The following is a 19,222-nucleotide window of genomic DNA, read 5'->3' on the forward strand; positions in this document are numbered from 1 at the left end:
GCCCCTGGATTCAATCCTGGGTACCCCCCCCCATAAAAAAAAAAGCAAAAAAACATGGAGATGGGCCCTGAGACCTCACAGTAACAGATTTCTAGAAGAAATGCTGGACCACAAGGAATGGGAACTTTTTAAGACCCAGGGGACCCATCAAACTGCCCTCCAGTCTTTTGCCATTGCCACCACCAGCAGGAGGTCTCCAACCCAAACACAGACTTCCCCAGGAAAAGAGCAGAAAGCTCACGCCCCAGTCAACAGTTCTGTGTTGACACAAGTCAGCTGTGTGCACTAACCCACCTCTAAATCCAGAGGAGGCCACCTGCCTTGTTTACCCAACCACAACTGACGTGGGCCTAGCCCAGCCCAAGGTGAGTCAGTGGCCCAAAGGGGCGGGCACTACCCTTCCTAGAGCAGGAACCCAGCTGGGACAAGGGCCACTGCATTCCAGGGAGTGAGACAGACTTTGAGCAGTGGCTGGAGGACACGCAGCAGCACCTGTCTGCAGGTAAGAGCGGGGCTGTGCTGACTGGGAGAGGAATGAGTGAGCCCTGCTCTCACACCATCTCCTTGCCACCTCTCTGTCCCTTCCTTTCTGGGACTTCCAGGCAGTTTTCGTCCACCCTGCCTCACTCTGAGAGTGACCTATGAATCGGAATTTTCTCTTCTGACTCTAGCAGCCGGCCAGGTTCCGGGGCTGGTGTTCTGCGCTGCCTCTGACTTCTACTGGTCTGTTTCCCAACCTCAGCCCTGGGGGAACCTCTGAATGAAAGCTGAACCTTGGCACCCACTCTGCCACTCACCAGGAGGGCGCCAGGAGTGGAACCCACACCTGGGTCCTCACGGGAGCCCTTGGCAGCAAAGGCCCAGCTGAAGGTAGAGGCGGTGTCCACAAAGAACAGGGCCCAGGTCTCTGCTTGTTACTTCTTTTCCTGAAGCTGTTTCTACAAACCACCTCCTGCCACAGCAAGGAAAACCTGCTGGGAAACAGCCAGTGGCTTGACCACTTAGGAACCAGTGTCCTCATCTGCAGGCTGGAAGTAGCCAGCTGGGACAACAGAATGAGAACAGAAACGAGGAGTCTGCCCATGTCATCTATGGCAGGGTCTCAGGAAGGGGCTCGGAGTGGGCCCACCGTGGGTTGTTGGCTGTCCTGGCTACTTGACATACTGTGCCTAAGCTAGGAACACCTCTACTGCTTCTCCTCTGCACAGCTGACTGCAGTCTCGTGGTCAGATGGTCCTGAGCACAGCAGGCACCCCCTCCCCAGGGCCTACGCAACAGCTGTGCCCTCATCCTGGAATGCTCCTCCTCACCCACCTCTTTAGGCCTTTCCTCACATGCCCCCCATCTGCAGGCAGGCTCCTCTGGACCTCCTGATTCTCCACTCTCCGACTTGCTTCACCTTCTCCCTAGCGGTTCCCACCACCTGAGAGCCCACAGAGTCCTGGGGCTTTTTAATCTAGCTCCTCACTACAAAGCAACTTCCTCAAGAACCATTTCTTCTGTTCACTGCCATACTGCTGGCAGCTAGAACAGTACTTGGACTTAGTAGGCACTCAGTAAATGTGTTGGATGAATGAACTACTATTATTGCCTATTAAGTGATAGTTACCAAGCTAAATGTTTTCCAAATCTCTCTTTAAAAAAAATCCCCAGACAACTCTGGGGATTAGATATGGGTAATTGGGTACTATTACCCATATTATGAAAGAAATGACACCCCAAAGGATCTTAGCCATGCTCTGCTCTCACAAGCCAGAGGCAGGTAGTCTGAGTCCAGCCTCCCTCCAAGTCCTGGCTCCTGCCCTGACTCCCTTGGGCGTTCCTATTTGGGAATATCTGTGTTTTTTGAAGTCCACAGCTTTTCCCCAGCAGGTAGTACAGCCCTGGGAGGAGGGGGTGGGGGTATGGGACTGTGGCCTAGCAACAGCCTCTTCCTTTCCGACTCACCAGATCCCTGGGCTAATTTGGCCTTCAGAGCTATTCCTCCACCACCTAACCCACGCTTCCCTCCTGCACACTGTCTTCTAAAGGATGAGTTGTCCACAGGAACACGTGGGAGTCCCTGAGCCTCAGCTCTTTGGAACAAAGTGTTCTCACTCTATTCAAATATGGGGGCTGAAGACCCCTTTCAGCCCTGCTGATCTCCCGGGACCTGATTGCTAGATTGCTGTGGGTGTTATTGCTTATAACATTAAATACAGAAGCTCAGGGATGGGAATCTGAAAAGTACTCAGGGAGAGGAAAATTCCTCAGGGAGACACGAGTTAGAGGGGTTGTTTCTTTCTGGGGAACCAATTATTTGCAGGAAACCATTAAGAACTGAGTCAACTCTTCCACTGAGATTGTACAAGCCATCACCTTTAGGCTACCTATCAGGGCTGTTTTCTTCTCCTTCTCTAAGCTGTGGGAATGAGTAGACTGCACATCTAGGTTTTCAGACTTTCTCTTCTGTCTCTGCTTTTCAACTCCTTTGGAAGAAGTAATTGGATGCCTGTTATATGCCAGGCACTATGCTCAGCACTGCTGAGGATAAGCAAATAAATACAGCACAGTGGAATTGCAACCCAGGAAATGCAAAAGGTCTTGCTCATAGTAGATGTTTAATAAACACTTATGGAATGAGCAAGGCATGGGTGATATATTATGAGATTCTGTGGTCTAGAGAAAGGAGGTATGCCCTTCTCTCGGTGGAGGGCTTAGAATTAAACCATCAGATGAATGAGGAGGAAGTTGTGAATGTCATTCAAGAGAGAGGGCACAGCACCTATAATGGCACTGAGGCACAGCTCTCAGGTTGTTTTAGAACCAGCAAATAATTTGGGATGAATTAAAATGCACGGCGAATGGGTGCAGAGGTGATATGGGACATTATCAGGGTTAGGGTTAGGGAAATTTTATGCCAGGCTCAAGTTTGAGATTCATCCTGATAAAGAGGTGGGTACGGTTTCAAAAGAAGGGAAAGGCAGGATCGAAGGAAAACTGATTTTTGGTTCAGCCCATGGATGGGCTTGGTGGGGCTGCATTGGAGGGACAGCACAGCTGGTGGAAACTTCAGGAGGAGAATCAAGAGGTAGTAACAATCCAGAGGGCAGCTGGACTCTCAGGCCTGGGCTTTGCTATCCCCCATACTGCACTGCACACTACACTCTCATTGCCTAGAACTTTCTAGGGTCTTCTGCCTTCAGGTGGCTTTCCTAGCCTTTTTTTTTTTTTAAACCCCACAGACCCAACTGCCGGAGTCCCTTGTCAAAGGGCAGTGGGTCTGATTTCACCGTGGGAAGCCCAAGTCTCCTTCCATCCCTGGTGGTGCCTGGGGAGCATCCGCATGAGGGGGGGGAACACGGTCAAGAGGCGCAGCGTGACGTCCCGCCAGGCAGAAACGCTCTGGTCTTCAAGGGCCTTAGAAGCCAAGGGGAGCGCGGAGACTTCCTGTTCACACCAGCAACAAGCCGCGGGGAGCAGGATCTCCCAAGGCTGGCAGCGGTGGCTCGGCCTCACCCCTCTCCTCCGGAGCCCACGCGTGTCGCTCGGAGCCCAGGGCGTGGGAGCGCAGGGGCCTCGCCCACTGTAAGGCTCTTTCCACACGCGCGGCCTCCAGTCCGTAGAGGGGGCGCAGAACGCGACTGAGCCTTCGCCTCGCTTGCTCTGCCGCTTTGCGATGCCTCTAGTCACGGGCGCCTGTACTGTGACTCTAGTAACGCACCCAGCCGGCCTCGTACGCGGCGAGGAGGCCGCCATTTTTCGCTCCACAGCCCTGGGGCATTCTGGGAGCTGTGCTCGGCCGCTCGGGCTTAGGTGGGCGCGACACATGCGCCCTAGACACTGCCGAATCGGGTGGGGGGGCTCTGCGCAGGCGCCGTAGGCAATGCAGGCGGGAGAGGCGGGTCGGGAGCCGCTAGCAGAGCGGGTCAGCCAGGAGGTGTGAGGGATGGGCTAGCTGGGTCCGGACGTGGAGGGTGCGCCCCAGGTCTCTGCGGTGCCTCGGTCCATGGAGTTTGTGCTGGTTGCTCCCATTACCCAGAGCGGGAAATTGAGGCGAGGGAAGGGGCAAGTTCATCCTGAGGCTTCATGCTAGGCGATGGTTCCCCCTTGGTGAAAAAGAAAAAAATCAGTAGGAGGCTTTGTCTGTATGGGAGGAGTAAGGGAAGTGGCAGTGATCTATAATAAACGATTGTAAAGTCAGACGGATTACCTTGATCATGCTTGTACCCAACCTACAAGTTCAGATTTAATAGGAGGCAATATTCAACTGAACTTTGCAACAGTTTATATTTGACATCTTGAGTCAAAGGCTTAGTATATAGGAGCGTGGAGTCAGGGTGACAGCTACAACTGCAGGAAGGCTTGGGCAGGCTGTTGTGCTGACTCGCCTGTGGTGAGCAGGGTTCACAGCGATTTTCCAAAATGGTGAAGAAAACAAAGTATAACTTCCCTCAGTTAACCTAGTGTATGCATTTTGGGATAATACAGTGCGTGCTAAAACCAGGGATATTGTCTTTATATTTGTATATGGAACAGATTATAAACAGATTTCGTTTTGTTTTGTTACATGATGGTTTGGTTCATCCTAGGAAGGTGGGTGTCCTCAGGATAACAGAGCTGAGCTTTACAAGGAGGAAAGTGAACGCCCAGGCACAAAGCATCGCCCTTGGCAATATTATTATTTTTCACAAGTTATTTTTTTAATTTGTTCTTTTTGATATACATGACAGTACGGTGTATTTTGACATATTATACATATATGGAGTATAACTTCCCATTCTTGAGGTTGTACACATGTGAATTTTACTGGTGGTGTGTTCATATATGAAGGTAAAAAAGTCATGTCAGATGCATTCCACTGTCTTTCCTATTCCTACCCCTCCCTTCCTTTCATTCCCCTTTGTCTAATGAACTTCTGTTCTTCCTCCCCACCCCCTTATTGTGCGTTAGTAGCAGCATATCAGAGAAAACATTCAGCCTTTGCCTTTTTGGGATTGGCGTATTTCACTTAGCATGATAGTTTCCAGTTCCATTCATTTACTAGGAAATGCCATAATTTCATTCTTCTTTATGGCTGAGTATTACTGTGTATACATTCCACATTTTCTCTATCCATTTATCTCTTGAAGAGTATTCGCGTTTAAACCGCTCAGGGGGTCACTCCAGGGAAACTGGGCTAACTGGGCTGTGTAAAATAACCACACAAGAGACACAAATACCTTTTTCTTTGGGGTCGCTGTGATGGCTCCTCTGACCTTAAGGGTCCACAGGAAGAGAGAGAGAGAGAGAGAGAGAGAGAGAGCAAGAGAGCAAGCACGCTGACCCCTTTTATTGAGAAGAAGCTATTCAAATGAGGCAAGGGATCAGGTTTCAGGGGGCTGAGTCTATCTTCATGATGTCCACTGTCAGCAGATTGACTGACATTTAGGTAGGCTACACTCAAGGGCACAGTAAGAGAAGGGGACACACACAAGGCACTTCCATGGAACATTCTAAACAGGGCAAGGGATAATATTACAAAGGAACAGGTAAGCATAGCTCCACCCATGGGGCTGTAGGAAGACACAGTCACTCAAACCCCGGAAGAGCAGGGCAGTCTAGCAGCATGGGTGCCTGAGGCCACATCGCCCAGCAGGGGAGTTAACTCAGTCAAGTGGGAGGTTGGTGTCCCACAGAGGGACCTAGTTTGGTTCCATAGCTTAGCTATTGTGAATTGAGCTGCTATAAACATTGATGTGGCTAAATCACTGTAGTAGGCTGATTTTAAGTCCTTTGGATGTATACCAAAGAGTGGGATAGCTGGGTCAAATGGAGGTTCCGTTCTAAGTTTTCTGAGGAAACTCCATACTGCTTTCCAGAGTGGCTGCACCAATTTTCAGTCCTACCAGCAAGGTATGAGTGTGCCTTTTCTCTAAATCCTCACCAACATTTATTGTTACTTGTATTCTGGATAATGGCCATTCTGACTGCAGTGAAATGGAATCTCAGTAGTTTTAATTTGCATTTCTCGAATTGCTAGAGATGTTGAACATTTTTTTCATATATTTGTTGACTGGTTATATTTCTTCTTCTGTGAAGTGCCTGTTCTTTTGACCATTTATTGATTGGTTATTTGGGGGGGGGGTTAAGTTTTTTGAATTTTTTATATATTCTGGAGATTAATGCTCTATCTGGGGTGCAGGTGGCACAGATTTTCTCCCATTCTGTAGGCTTCTCTTCACATTCTTGACTGTTTCCTTTGCTATGAAGAAGCCTTTTAATTTGATTCCATCCCATTTATTGATTCTTGATTTAACTTCTTGCATTTTAAGAGTTTTGTTGAGGAAGTCTGTTCCTAAATGGATGTGATGGATCTGGGCCTAGTTTTTCTTCTGGTAGACACAGGGTCTCTGGTCTAATGCCAAGGTCCTTGACACTTAGAGTTGGGTTTTGTGCAGGGTGAGAGATAGGGGTCTAATTTCATTTTGCTACATATGGATTTCCAGTTTTCCCAGCACCATTTGTTGGAAAGGCGATCTTTTCTCCAATGTATGTTTATGGCGCCTTGTCTAATATGAGATGACTTGAAATACTTCTTTTTTCATTTTACTTTATTTTATCGTGGTGCTGGGGAGTGAACCAGCCCCTCTTGCACACTAGCCAAGCCCTCTACCACTGAGCTGTATTCCCCAGCCCCTAAAATACTACTCTTAATAGAGGAATAATATTAATAATTACCTCTTATAAAAAGAGACGGAGAGGGGTTGTGAATCTGCGTATCTAATTTCACTTTTTGCCTTGACCAGAATCACAAAGGGATCCTGGGGACTCTTCCCAGTGTTGGCCTCTGGGGAAGAGACTTGAACTACAGGAGGGGGTGGGGTGGGGGTAGGCTCTCTCTTCACATTGTTCCCTTTGCTGTGAAGAAGCTTTTTAGTTTGATTCCATCCCATTTATTGATTCTTGATTTTACTTCTTGCACTTTAGGAGTCTTGTTGAGGAAGTTGGTTCCTAAGCTTTGGCAATGTTATTGCATTCCTCTTCATGCTAGGAGCTAGAAGCTCGGCCATGAGTGAAAAGGCCCAGTTGCTGCCTCTTGGGACTCCCAATTTAATGAGGCAATTGGACAGGTAAAGAGATGACCACAGGAGCAGTGAATGACCAACAGGAGTAAGGACATGGGGCAGTAGCTACCAGGAGCACAAATCAAGGTGGGCTTCCTGCAAGAAGGGTCCCTTGATCTTGGACTTGAAAATTATTAGGATCTAGCCAGGCAAGATGAGGAGGCCGATGGGTCATTCCAGATAGAAGGAATGATACATAGAAAGGCCTGGAGACAAGGGACAATAACATTCATTCAAATATCTGAAACTAGCTCATCACAACTGGGACTGAATGAAGGAATTAGGAGGATGCGTGGCAAGAAAAGAAGCTGGAGAGTGAGGCCACTGTTGCCAACAGATGTCCCCTGGGTCTTGATGCTGTCTAGTACAGTGGCTTGGGTGTAAGGGACAATACAGAGTGGTGGGGCCTGAGGTGCCCTGGAGTCTGCTGCTTCTCCACCATAGATAGCTACTCAGATGCAGTTCAGGAGAACAAAGCTTCCTGGTTTTGTTTGTTTGTTTTTAGGAGCAGTGGGAAATATAGATTATAAACGCAGGGTCTTGAGTTTTGCATTTAGGCCACTAATTTGAATGTTACATACTCTGCCAGGTTCGTTACATACTCTACAATCTGTTTACAGCTGGCTCATGGGGCACCCGTTCCAATCTCCGGAGGAATCAGGGAGTCCCTGTGGGCCATTTTAGGAAACAAAGGTCAAATTCTAAGGGCAGTGGCATGCCACCTAGGGACACCACGCAGGGCCACAACACCTGGGCCGCCCTCTGGGAGCACCAAGAGTGGGGAGGAGGTTGTGGCCCTGGGGAGGGACCGAGAGATGAAGGAGGTCTACACAACACAACATGTGGGGGAGGGGACTTGATTCAGACTGGAAGGGTGGGGGATGGGGGTCAGGGATGACCGGGTAGGGCAGCATGTGCACTGTGGGAAGGAACAGTGACACGTGAGGATGTTCTTGGTGCCCACGGATCACTGAGGGAAGTGCCCAAAGGAACTGATCCCTAGGAGCAGGCCAGAGTCACACTTCCCTTGGCACAGCCCGGTCAGTCCCCTGTGCCACCATCAGGCCTTCCTTTATCACATGCACCTGTCACATGTAGGCAATAGGACACACCTTGACCCTGAGAACCTGCCATCCCCCTGGGAAAACAGACTGAGGACAGTTGAAAAGTTCAGGGTGGGAGGCTGGCCAGAGCCTGTCCCTAAGGGCAGGCCCAGGGTAAGAGGGACAATGACCTTTCTACCAGGAACACCTTTCTGCAGGATTAAGGGTGATCAGGGGGTGGGGCAGGTCACGAGCTGGGGTGGAGGTGGAGGTGTGCCAGAGCCAGGGGTGAGTGGGTCAAGGGGAAGAGTCCAGAAAGACCAATAAAGATTCCCTTCTGCATTTTATCTAGGAAGGAGACAAAGCATTTCTCAAAAGGCTGTGACTCCTGTCACCACTGGCCGGGCTGGCAATTAAAAAACCACACAAACACAGAAATACCTTTTTGGGGGTCAGGGACAGCTCTGAGCCCTCAGGTGTCAGTTCCCGTGCAGGAATGCAAGGTGAGCAAGGGAGGCAAGAGAGAGAGGGCACACCAGAAGCCCCCCTATTTATGGAGGAAAAGCCATCGTAGAATATTCCACCCAAATAAGGCAGTGGATTTGGTTTCAAAGGGTGGAGTCTTGCTTGGTGATGTCTTGTGATCCCCAGGTTGATTGACATCTTGGAAAACCATACCATCTCAGGTGCTGTGTGGGATCACCGGCAGAGGGAGAGAAAAGGCACACATATGCACAGCCCAATCAGGCCGCAACATCAGGCCAGTCCCCTTATAGGGCTCAAATGCGCATAGCTCACACACACAGCCCATGGATGCTCATGACAGATTCCTTTGAATTTCTCTGGGCACCTTGCTTAGGGGCTCTACTGAGTCTTGCTGTTAGCAAGTGTTCTCAGTGGCCCACCACCCCAGTCTCCCTTTGTGGACCAAGCTCTGTCCAGTGATTGAATTTTGCCTGTTTGTATGTATTTTAGGGGTGTGTGTGTGTGTGTGTGTTTCTGGAGATGGAACCCAGTGTCTCACAGAGGCTATATACTACTAGACTATACTCCCAGACCCCGTGTGCATATTTTTAATGAATTTTAAGGATCTTACTTCATTTTAGCTAAGATCAGAAGTTGCCAGGATGTCTAGAAATCAGTGGTATACAGTGGAGCTCAAATATCCAGAGGTGTGTGGAAGGTGGGGGATGGAGGGACTTGGAATGCCCTGCTGCCTTTGCCATTTGTAGTTGTGAGATGATTCTGTGCATACCCCTAACCTAGACCTGGTATATACCAGGTCCTTTATATGTGCCTGCTGGGTTGGATTTAGATCTTGAGTGATCGGACCTTTGACAGATGGCAGGGGAGAATGTGGTTCATGATTCTTCCTTTCCTCCATAGCATATCCTGGCTGATCCCCTGGGCCTGGGTTCTAAGCCAAACATGGTTGGATGTGTAGATACTGTGAGCTTTGGAGTCAAACAGACTGGCTCAAAACCTAGCCTCCCATTTCTTTCTTCTTTTCTCCCCCCGCCCTCTGCTTTCTCCTGGGCATTACACTCAGGGGAGCTTTACATCCCCTGACCTTTCACCTCTCTATATCCCCAGATATTTTTAATTTTTAATTTTGAGATATGTCTCTCCAAATTGCTGAGTCTTACTAAACTGCTGAGGCTGGCCTCGAACTTGCAATTTTCCTCAGCCTCCCCAGGCATGTACCACTATGCCCAGCCAGTCCCCCCATTTCTAAAACAGGGATAATAACACCCCCTGATGATTTTCTCATATGCAGGAGTGCTGAGTGGCGTATGGGGCAGAAGCTTGATGTCTGCGCCTCTCCTCAGGAAGGTGGGAGATGCATCCTCAGCCCCTCACTCTCTCTCTCTGCAGGGTGTCCCAGGGAGCAGCCATGTCCACCCTGTACCCATCTCTGGAGGACCTGAAGGTGGACCAAGTCATCCAGGTAAGCCTCCAGGCCCCATTAGCCTGGGTTCCTTGGCTGAGGCCTTGGGGGTGACCCCCGGGTAACTAAGGGAGACTTTCCTGGAAGGCGCTGGGTGCTGTGGACCTTGGGCACTCCTGGGAGTCCCTGTGGCCTGCAAGTCCCACTGCAGGGGCTGGGCAGGGAAGGCATCCAGAGCCAGGGCCAGCGGAGCCACAGCAGGAGTGGGAAGGACCAAGGAGCCACTGACATGCCTTTCAGGCCCAGCTTTGTCCCCACACTTCCTGCCACAGGTGGACCCTGTGGTGCCAGGGCCAGCTCCATGGGAAACCCAGAAGGTGTGGCCTTGGTGTATCCAGCTTCTTCCTCCCTCCATCCCACTGCCCTGGGGTCCCAGAGGTCTTTGAGAATTTGGGCCTTTCCCACTGAGAACTTGTTCAGGAGGTTGGCTTTGGTGTCCTGGCCGCCACTGGCAAAAAATTGGGTGGTGACATTTGGTGGGTCATTGGCCCCAGGAGAACCTCCTCTCAGAAAGATGTTCATCCACAGAGGCCACTTTTTTGGAAGAAAAAAAAAACTTTTTATTTTAATTAATACATAGTAACTGTAGCTATTTATGGGGCACAGCGTGACATTTCACTACGTCGACACTGTGTAAGGGTCCCATAAGGGTGGCTCGCACGTGTATCACTCCAGACATTTATCATTCGTTGTGTTGGGAACACTTACAACCCTCTCTACTCGCTATTTTAAAATATTTGATCCATTTCTCTCAACCATAGTTTCCTGACTGTGCTGTAGAACATTCGAATGTATTCCTCCTGTCCCACTGCACCCCTGCACCCTTTAACAATCCTCTCTCCAACCCTCTCCCTGCCCCACACCCTCCCAGGGCCCTAGGAACTACACTTCTATTCTCTACTTCTTTGAAATTGAATGTGGGAGTGAGAACTTGCAGTACTGGTCTTTCTGGGCCCCATTAACTAACAGAGCGTAGAAGCCACCTGTAGGCCACAGAGCCTGGAGAGCTCCGGGGCCCCCCATCCCAGGCCCACATATGTCCCCAGTTCCCAGACTCCCCTGCTCAGGGAGCCCCAGGTTCTGAGGATCCCGGGGTCCTGGCCACAGCTGATGGTACTCCTTGCCCCTGCCCAGGCCCAGGCCAGAGCCTTGCCCAGGATGGCCGCCCTGCCTGCCCAGGAGACAGCTGTGTCCCCACCCTCAGGTGAGTAAGCCTGACACAAATGTTCACGCCTAACACCCCCAGCTGGCACTACTGCTCCCCGTGGGTCCCCATCACCAGAAAGGACATGGAGGATCCTGCTCCCAGGATGGGGCAGGTCCTGCTTGCCTGGGTCCCGGGGTAGTCTTGACCTTGAGAACCCAGCCTCACGTTTCTGGCCACTTCTGGACACTTCCTCTCGCCTTCTATTATGTGGGGGCTTTATGCACATTTTGCTCTCTCCAGAACCTTGAAGGGGACACTGGCAGACTGGTTTAGTGAGGGCCACCTCGGGAGGAGGCGTGGGGACACCAGATGTTCACGGTGCCCCCTGGAGGCGCTCCTGCATTTTGAGTCAGTTCTATAGTAGAAACTTGAACTCAAGCTCCATCTTGCCCTCCACCTGTGCAGGTTCTCTGGGGGTTGCCCTGGGCTCAGAGTCCTTCCTCCATGACTGTGGACCCCACCTGGCCCCCACTAGCTTTGTGCTGGGTGTTTGGCTGGTGCCAAAGTCAGTGGAGTCGAATTCCAGAGTGGTCCCCGAGGGCCCCTGTGCCCCAGGCTGCTCCAGGACAGGCAGGCTCCCTTCCCCATGCGCAGCTCATCCTCTGAGCCAGTCCGCATCAGCAGCAAGCGTCCCGGGGTGCTCAGCACAGGGAATAAACAGTATCCCCAGGTTCCATTTTTTACTAGGAATGGATGGCCAGGCAGAGGTGGCAGAGCACATGCCCTTGGGTGACCTTTCTTCCTCCTCTCCCATCAGTTTTGTACCCAAACCTGGCGGAATTGGAGAGCTACATGGGTCTTTCCCTCTCAAGCCGGGAAGTCCAGCAGAGCCTGCCCCAGATGCCAGAGGGCGACTGTGTGAGTGTCTGTCTCCTGCCCAGCCGCAGCTCCGAACATCTCGAGCCCCCTTCCCCCTGGTCTCGCCTTTTCTCTGTTTGAGTCTCCTTTCTCCGCTGGGTTCTTATTTATGGCTCTGTTTCTTAGCGGCACTTCGCATTCTGAGCCTTCATGGGAAGCATTCTGGGGCTTCATGTCTTCCCTGCCCCTTGACCTGTGGCTTCAGGCTGCTGGTCTGACACAGTTGGATGCAAAGAAAAGACATTAGAGCCAGTAGGAGCCTGGGACATCTAATGCTAGGGCCACCTGTGACTCGGCAGCAATGGCAGGTGCTCGGCGCCCCGCTGTGCTCCCCAAGTTCAACAATACTTGATTCCTGGTTTTCATGGTTTCAGAGAGCAAACCAAACTGTCACCAGAAATGCTCCTGAAAACGCATTCACTGATAGGATCCCTTGCAATCAGCTCTGGCATCCCTGTGACCCATCTGTCAATGTCCCCATTGTCTAGCTTCTTCCTGAGCCAATGCAATTGATTGCAGATAACAATTTTACCTCTTGCCAAGGCTGCAGGGTTTCCTGAAGCTGATGGAAGTGACAGTAGCCATATGCAAATCGATGGATGAGTGAGGATTTGACAGGAGGAAATCATTAAGGATGAGGATAGGTGGGCCCTGGGGAAAACCACCCTACGGTCCTTCTCCTAAATGACCTCCTTGATAGTCATGCTGTGAAATACAACCAGGAAGCAAAGAAGGGCATGTTGGGTAATTAGGACATAAATGCATTCAGTCTAGGTTATAATAATCTAAGAGGATAAGATGTATTTTGGTAATTGAAGGCTCTTGCATTGTGTTTTACTTTTTATTTTACCTACTTATCATTTTTTGTGATGCTAGGCATTGAACCTGGGGCTCCCATATGGTAGGAAAGTGCCCCACCACTGAGCTGCATTCCAGCCCCAAACTTTTCACTTTTAAATAATAGGTTTAAGTCAGGCAAGGTGGCACATGCCTGTAATCGCAGCAGGTTGGGAGGGCTAAGCAGGAGGATCGAAAGTTTGAGGCCAACGTTTGCACTTAGTGAGGCCCTAAGCAATTTAGTGAGTCTCTGCCTCAAAATGAAAAAAGTAAAAATAAAAAAAAATAAAAAAAAAGATCTGGGGATATGGTTCAGTGGTTAAGTAAAAAATAAATAATAGGCTCACAGGCAGTTGCAAATATAGTATAGAGAAGTATATTTCACCCAGTTTCTTCACTGGTTATGTTTTGTTGATCTTTTTATTCTTTTGCAGTACAGGGGATCAAACCCAGGCTCTCACGCATGCTGGCCAGCCCTGCCACTGATCAGCACCCCCACTCACTGGTTCCGATTTACGTAACCATAGCCCTACCTCAAAACCAGGAGTTTGACTCTGGTGCAATGAATGCCTGCAGGTCTGTGTCATTTTGTCACATGTTTAAATACACGGAACCACAGCACAGTCAAGGATGAACCACTTCAGCCCCAGAGTCTCGCACCTGCCGCTACTTTGGAATCCTGCTCACTCCCACCTCCACACCCTCCCCAACCACTAGTTTATTTTTCCATCTGTATAATTTTGTCACTTTGAAATATTACATACTATAATGTGACTTTCTGAGATTGGCTTTTTTTTTCTTTTTTTTTTTTGGTACCGGGGATTGAACTCAGGGACACTCAACCACTGAGTCACATCCTCAGCCCAATTTTGTATTTCATTTAGAGTCAGGGTCTCACTGAGTTGCTTACTGCCTCATTTTTGCCGAGGCTGGCTTTGAACTTGTGATCCTCCTGCCTCAGCCTCCTGAGCCTCTGGGATTAACAGACGTGCACCACTGCACCTGGCAAGATTGGTTTTTTTTTTTTTTTTTTACTCAATATGTCTTTGATGTCCATGCCAGTCATCAATGTGACAGTAGTTCATATCATTTATCTATCTATGTGTTTATTTATTTACTTAATTTTGATACTAGGGATTGAATCCAGGAGTATTTTACCATCTAGCCACACCCCCAGCCCTTTTTATTTTTTTATTGTGAGATAGGGTCTTGCATAGGGCCTCACTAAATTGTTGAGGCTGGCCTTGAACTTGGGATCCTCCTGCCTCAGCCTCCTGAGTCACTGGGATTAGAGATGTACACTGTCATGCCCAGCAGTTTATTCCTTTTTATTGCTGAAATATTCTGCCATGCAATGTAACAGTGTTTGTTTAACCTGTTGAAATACATTTTAGTTATTCCAGTTTTTGATTATTACAAACAAAGCTGTTCATGTATAGGTTTTTGTATAGACATATTTTATTTTCTTCTTATTTATTTTTGAGGATTTTGCAAAGTTGCTTAGAGCCTCACTAAATTGTCCAGGCTGGCCTCAAACTTGCAATCCTCCTGCCTGAGCCTCCTGAGTTGCTGAGATTACAGGCATGTACTGCTGCACCCAGCTTGCACTTTTCCCTCCTCACTCTTCCCTTCCTTTCTCCTCTTTCTTCTTGTTATAAGTGCTCAAAGTTCACTGGGCACAGTGGACTTTGAGCATTTATACAGTGCACTTGTTTCTACAAAATATTTCTATACATTTTGATGGAAATTATATTATATTTGTATATCAGTTTGGGTAAACTTGATAACTGTACTAGTTTTTCAACCTATGGATACTCTTCTATTTTTTTAGGTTTTCTTTGACCACTTATCAGTGTTAGGTTGTTTTGTTACAGTTTCAGTACATGTTTTGTTAGACTTATGCCTAAATATCTCCCCTATTTCAAATTATTATAAGTGATATTTTATGTTTAATTTAAGTTTCCACTTGTACTTGTTAATATACAGAAGTACCATATATATTTTGAGACTAGGTCCTGCTGTCAGCTCAGGCAGGCACAGAACTCCTGGGTTCATGGAATCCTCCCGCTTCAGCCTCCACAGTAGCTGGGACTAACAAGCCTAATTCTCTGTACCTGTGGCTCGAAGCATTGATTTTCTCAGTTGACTTGTATCTTATGACCTTGCTGAGCTAATTTGGTAGATGTAGGAGTTTACTTGTAGATTCCTTGGGATTTTCTAGTAGACTGTGATGTCATCAATGAATAAGAACAGTTAGATTCCTTCTTTCTGGTCTGTATGCCTTTTATTCTCTTTTTTCTTGCCTTATTGTGCTGGTTAGCTCTTCCAGTACTTTGTTCAGTAGATGAGTGAGAATAGACATCTTTGCCTTGCTCTGCACTTTATGAGGAAGCATTTGTTAATCTTTATATTTGGGGGTTCATTTTTTTAAGAACGAAAATTATAGTGAGTCCTTTCATCCGCCACTGCTCACTATTTACCATATCATTTTTCTATTTTAAGTGAATTTGAAGGGATCTCTTCCTGATATCAAGTTGCCTTGGAAAACGCGCCCCCTTCCCTTCCCTGGGACCCCACCACCCTTTCTCAGCCCATTTTTAGGGACGTGGGCTTTGATGCCCTCTAGTGGCTTCCTGGAGCCACGGCGCCTCCCAGCCCCTGCGGAGCCGTGTGTGGTCTGGGGTGGATCTGAGCTCCCAGGGACTGCTCGGTCCTCCTTTGCTCTCTCCTACCCGCCAGCCCAGAGACCCCTGAGGCCCTCAGCTCCGGGGGTTGGCCTGACTCCCTGTTCCCCTGATGGCTGCAGGAGGCGATCTCCAGTCTCTTGCCTGGCCAGGTGGTGGCACCGGTGTCCGGGAACAACCTAGGCGTGAAGCGTGCGGAGATCAAGCCCGGGGTGCGCGAGATCCACCTGTGCAAGGACGAGCGCGGCAAGACCGGGCTGCGGCTGCGGGCCATCGACAAGGTAGAGGACACGCCCCCTGGCGAGGGAGCGCGCCAGCCGGAGAGGGCACCAGTGAGGAGGGCGCAGAATGGGCATCCTGACCCAAGGCCCCGGGGCTGGGCCAGGTTGCGGCAGGGACCCTCCACCACCCCTTCTGGTCTCCCGCTGGTCCGTGGCTCCCTGGGGAGCCATGCCCCCCCCCATGCACCCCACCACCCAGGGATCGGCTTCCTGGCAACTGCCCGCAGACAGGGAAAGCTGAGAAAGCCAGGCCTCTGGAGGGGCGTGCACTGGAGGGGTGGCCATGCAGCCTCTGGCCGGGGTTCAAATCCTGACCCAGCTTCCCCCTGCTGTGTGGTCTGCCCTGCTTCCTCCCCAGGAAGATGGGGTGACCGTGTTACCTGCCCCGCAGGGTCGTGGCCCCGTGCCCGGTAGGCTCCCGGGCTCAGGGCGGCAGGGGCTGACTCTAGGCCGCCTTCCCAGGGGCTCTTCGTGCAGCTGGTCCAGGCCAACACCCCCGCCTCCCTTGTGGGGCTGCGCTTCGGGGACCAGATCCTGCAGATCGATGGGCGGGACTGCGCTGGGTGGGGCACGGAAAAGGCCCACCGGGCGCTGAAGAAGGCCTCCCCGGAGAAGATCGTCATGGTCATTAGGGACAGGTGAGCAGCCAGAGCCCCAGAGCCCCTCTGCCTAGTTCCAGCCACGTCCCCAGGCCCAGCTCACTCTCCCTCTCTGCCAGACCATTCCAGCGGACGGTCACCATGCACAAGGACAGCTTGGGCCACGTGGGCTTCTTCATCAAGAAGGGGAAGGTGGTCTCTGTGGTCAAAGGGAGCTCTGCCGCCCGCAACGGGCTCCTCACCAACCACTATGTGTGCGAGGTGAACGGGCAGAACGTCATCGGACTGAAGGTAGGCGGTGGCCTGGCTCCGTGGGCTTGAGGGAGCCTGTGGGGTGGGAGGGCTGGTATCTGGACAGGCTGCAGGCCCCCAACCCCCATGCAGCTTCCCCCTCATAAGGTTCCAGTAAGACCCTGTGCCCAGAGCTCTGCAGGGCGCCAGGCACAGCACGGTGCTCAGTACTAGCTACTGTGACTAACCCAGGGGCGCTGAGGGCAGAGGGGCGTGGCAATGCATGTGTGGACACGGGCACCCCAAGGTGCCTGCTGCATGGACACTTCTTCCTCTGCCAGGAGCTCCTGGTTGCATATTGATCACTTCTGATCTTTGTTCCTTTTTCAAGGGTGGTGGTGAGTTTGAAAACCCAGAAGGTGCAAGGAGGGGTGGGCGCTGTGCATCTGGAATGGGGGTGTCTCGGGGGAATGGACGGAGGATGATGAGTCATATGGTCCTGAACAAGTGAAAGTGGCTTTATCCTGACTTGATGCCACTTGGACTCAGAGCGGCTCTCAACCCTAGTTGTGATATAGAGGGAGCGCCCCCGCCTGTCCCATGTCCAGTGCTTTGGTACTTGTGGGGCAGAGCTCCCCCCACAGAAGTGGTCTGGGTAGTGGCATCTCACTCCGCAGCTGACACAAGCCATTCCTGTCACATGTTTGCTTCCTTATGCCTGACAGTCTCCCCCACCTTCCTTGGAGTTTGTTCTTAGTGACTCTGTGGTCAGCAAGTTCTTCCTAATATCTGTCCAGTATCCCTCCTGCTACATCATCTCCCTTTTCTCAGACATGACAACTAGAAAGTGCTTAAAAAACTGAGCATAGTAATATGGATTCTGAGTAGCTGGAGAGCCCGGATATTAGTGAACTCCTCCTTTGGGAGCATTACAGTTCTTCCATCCTAACTCTCCTGGAAGACAGTCCTGCTAAGATGGGATTCTGTCATCTGCATGGATGGCTCAAGGCATGGTCGCGAGTTTATCAGTCACTGTCCCAGGCCACGGCTCCGTGAGGCTCTCAGGGAGGGTTTGTCCCTCTACCGAGAGACTCTAGATGGCTCATTTCTTCACCACACTGGCCTCTCTGAAGTTTATTTAACTCTGTGGCTGTCACTAGTCCCACCTGGCACATTCGCTCCCATTTATTCAACTAAGAGAACACAGCCGGGGACAGAGGTGCAAAGTAACGGTCACCAGGCCCTGAGTCTGGGCCAGAGGCTCCGATGGCCCCGGCTGTTGTGTTGGGCTTCAGGGCACAGGCTGCTTAGAGACTTCAGGTTTGTCCTCCTCATGGTCGGGACAGCAGCCACCTGGCCTGTCTGGCCACACGAGCAGGGGTCAGGTGTGCTTACTGTCTCCCACCGCAGGGTTCTTCTTTCTGGGCTTTAGAACCCCAACCCCAGTGTGACTGGGGCCAGGGAGATGGGGTGGCAATGTGGGCCCTCGCACGGGGAAGGAGGCTCCGTCTGTGAGGCCACGTTGCGTGCCAGGCCCACGCAGCTGGCCTTGGCAGGCGGGAGAGGGGACTGCACGCTCCTTTGACCCTGGAGATCCTCAGATGGGAGGCCCACGTCCTTGCTCAAGCCAGACTGTGCCTAACCCTTGCCAGGCAGGCTCAGGGGCCCAGGCAGCCTGGCCCCTGCTGTTGGGCGTCAGTGGCCTGTGGCAGTGCTCGGCCCCAGCCCTCAGAGTGACCGTTCACTCACCTCCTGTCCAGGACAAAGCGATCATGGAGATTCTGGCCTCAGCGGGAAACGTCATCACCCTGACCCTCATTCCCACTGTGATCTACGAGCACATGGTCAAAAAGTAAGGAGCGCCCTCCTCGTACCCCCCGCGCCCGGGGCCACCTGGCTTAGCCACCCTGGCTTTTCCAAGGCTGACCCAGGGGGCAGGCCCGTCTTGCCCTTCCTCCTCTCTCTTCCCCTCTCTCCAAGGTGGCTGGTGGCTTCTGGGGACCTAAAAGTTTTAGAACAGGGGTGAATGCCCCCCTGGGGTGCACAGGCTCAGGGCTGGGCAGGGAGAAGGAGCTTCCAGTGTCCACCACTGTCACCATTGCCACTGTCTAGGTTGTCCCCGACGCTTCTCCACCACACCATGGACCACTCCATCCCAGATGTCTGAAGCCGCAGGAGGGCAGCTCAGCCATCCCACCCTCCTGCAGGAGAGGGAAGTGGCCCTCTTGGATGACAGGTTGCAGCTGGCTGCCTCCTGGGGTGGGGTCTTGAGGGGAGCACGTTTCAGGTGGGTGGCACTGGATGGCATGAGTCTGTCACTCATGCACGGAGGTCTCCTGGGAGTCTCCCTCCTAACCAGGCTGCGGCCCCAGCAGTACCGATGCAGCCCATTCTCTGCACTTATTTACATGCTGGGCACGTGGACGGGCCAGCCAGACGCCTCTTAAGA

The 19,222-nt window shown here is 51.1% G+C and overlaps 1 protein-coding gene across 2 annotated transcripts; it reads left to right on the forward strand.

Annotated features, from left to right (window-relative positions):
- Positions 1 to 452: 452 nt before the first annotated feature.
- On the forward strand, positions 453 to 18,994 carry Sdcbp2 (syndecan binding protein 2). Of its 2 annotated transcripts, none has more exons than XM_076848999.2 (9): positions 453 to 502; positions 10,004 to 10,076; positions 11,211 to 11,280; positions 12,041 to 12,141; positions 15,785 to 15,943; positions 16,406 to 16,581; positions 16,662 to 16,833; positions 18,534 to 18,625; positions 18,886 to 18,994. In XM_076848999.2, the coding sequence occupies exons 2-9, from the start codon at positions 10,023 to 10,025 to the stop codon at positions 18,938 to 18,940; spliced, it is 879 nt and encodes a 292-aa protein (XP_076705114.1). In that variant the 5' UTR covers positions 453 to 502; positions 10,004 to 10,022; the 3' UTR covers positions 18,941 to 18,994. The 2 variants fall into 2 exon arrangements, with proteins under 2 accessions (XP_076705114.1, XP_076705115.1); XM_076849000.2 differs by lacking the exon at positions 453 to 502 and adding an exon at positions 3,487 to 3,567.
- The last annotated feature ends 228 nt before the right edge of the window (positions 18,995 to 19,222 follow it).

Source organism: Callospermophilus lateralis, chromosome 3 (genome assembly GCF_048772815.1).
Source record: "Callospermophilus lateralis isolate mCalLat2 chromosome 3, mCalLat2.hap1, whole genome shotgun sequence".
Classification (NCBI taxonomy): Eukaryota; Metazoa; Chordata; class Mammalia; order Rodentia; family Sciuridae; genus Callospermophilus; species Callospermophilus lateralis.

Bases quoted from the DNA above. Each gene is read 5' to 3' on its own strand.
- Sdcbp2 (XM_076848999.2), top strand. From the start codon at position 10,023: ATGTCCACCCTGTACCCATCTCTGGAGGACCTGAAGGTGGACCAAGTC. The intron at 16,582-16,661 runs GTGAGCAGCCAG...CCTCTCTGCCAG, and splicing joins GTCATGGTCATTAGGGACAG to ACCATTCCAGCGGACGGTCA. The intron at 18,626-18,885 runs GTAAGGAGCGCC...GCCACTGTCTAG, and splicing joins TACGAGCACATGGTCAAAAA to GTTGTCCCCGACGCTTCTCC.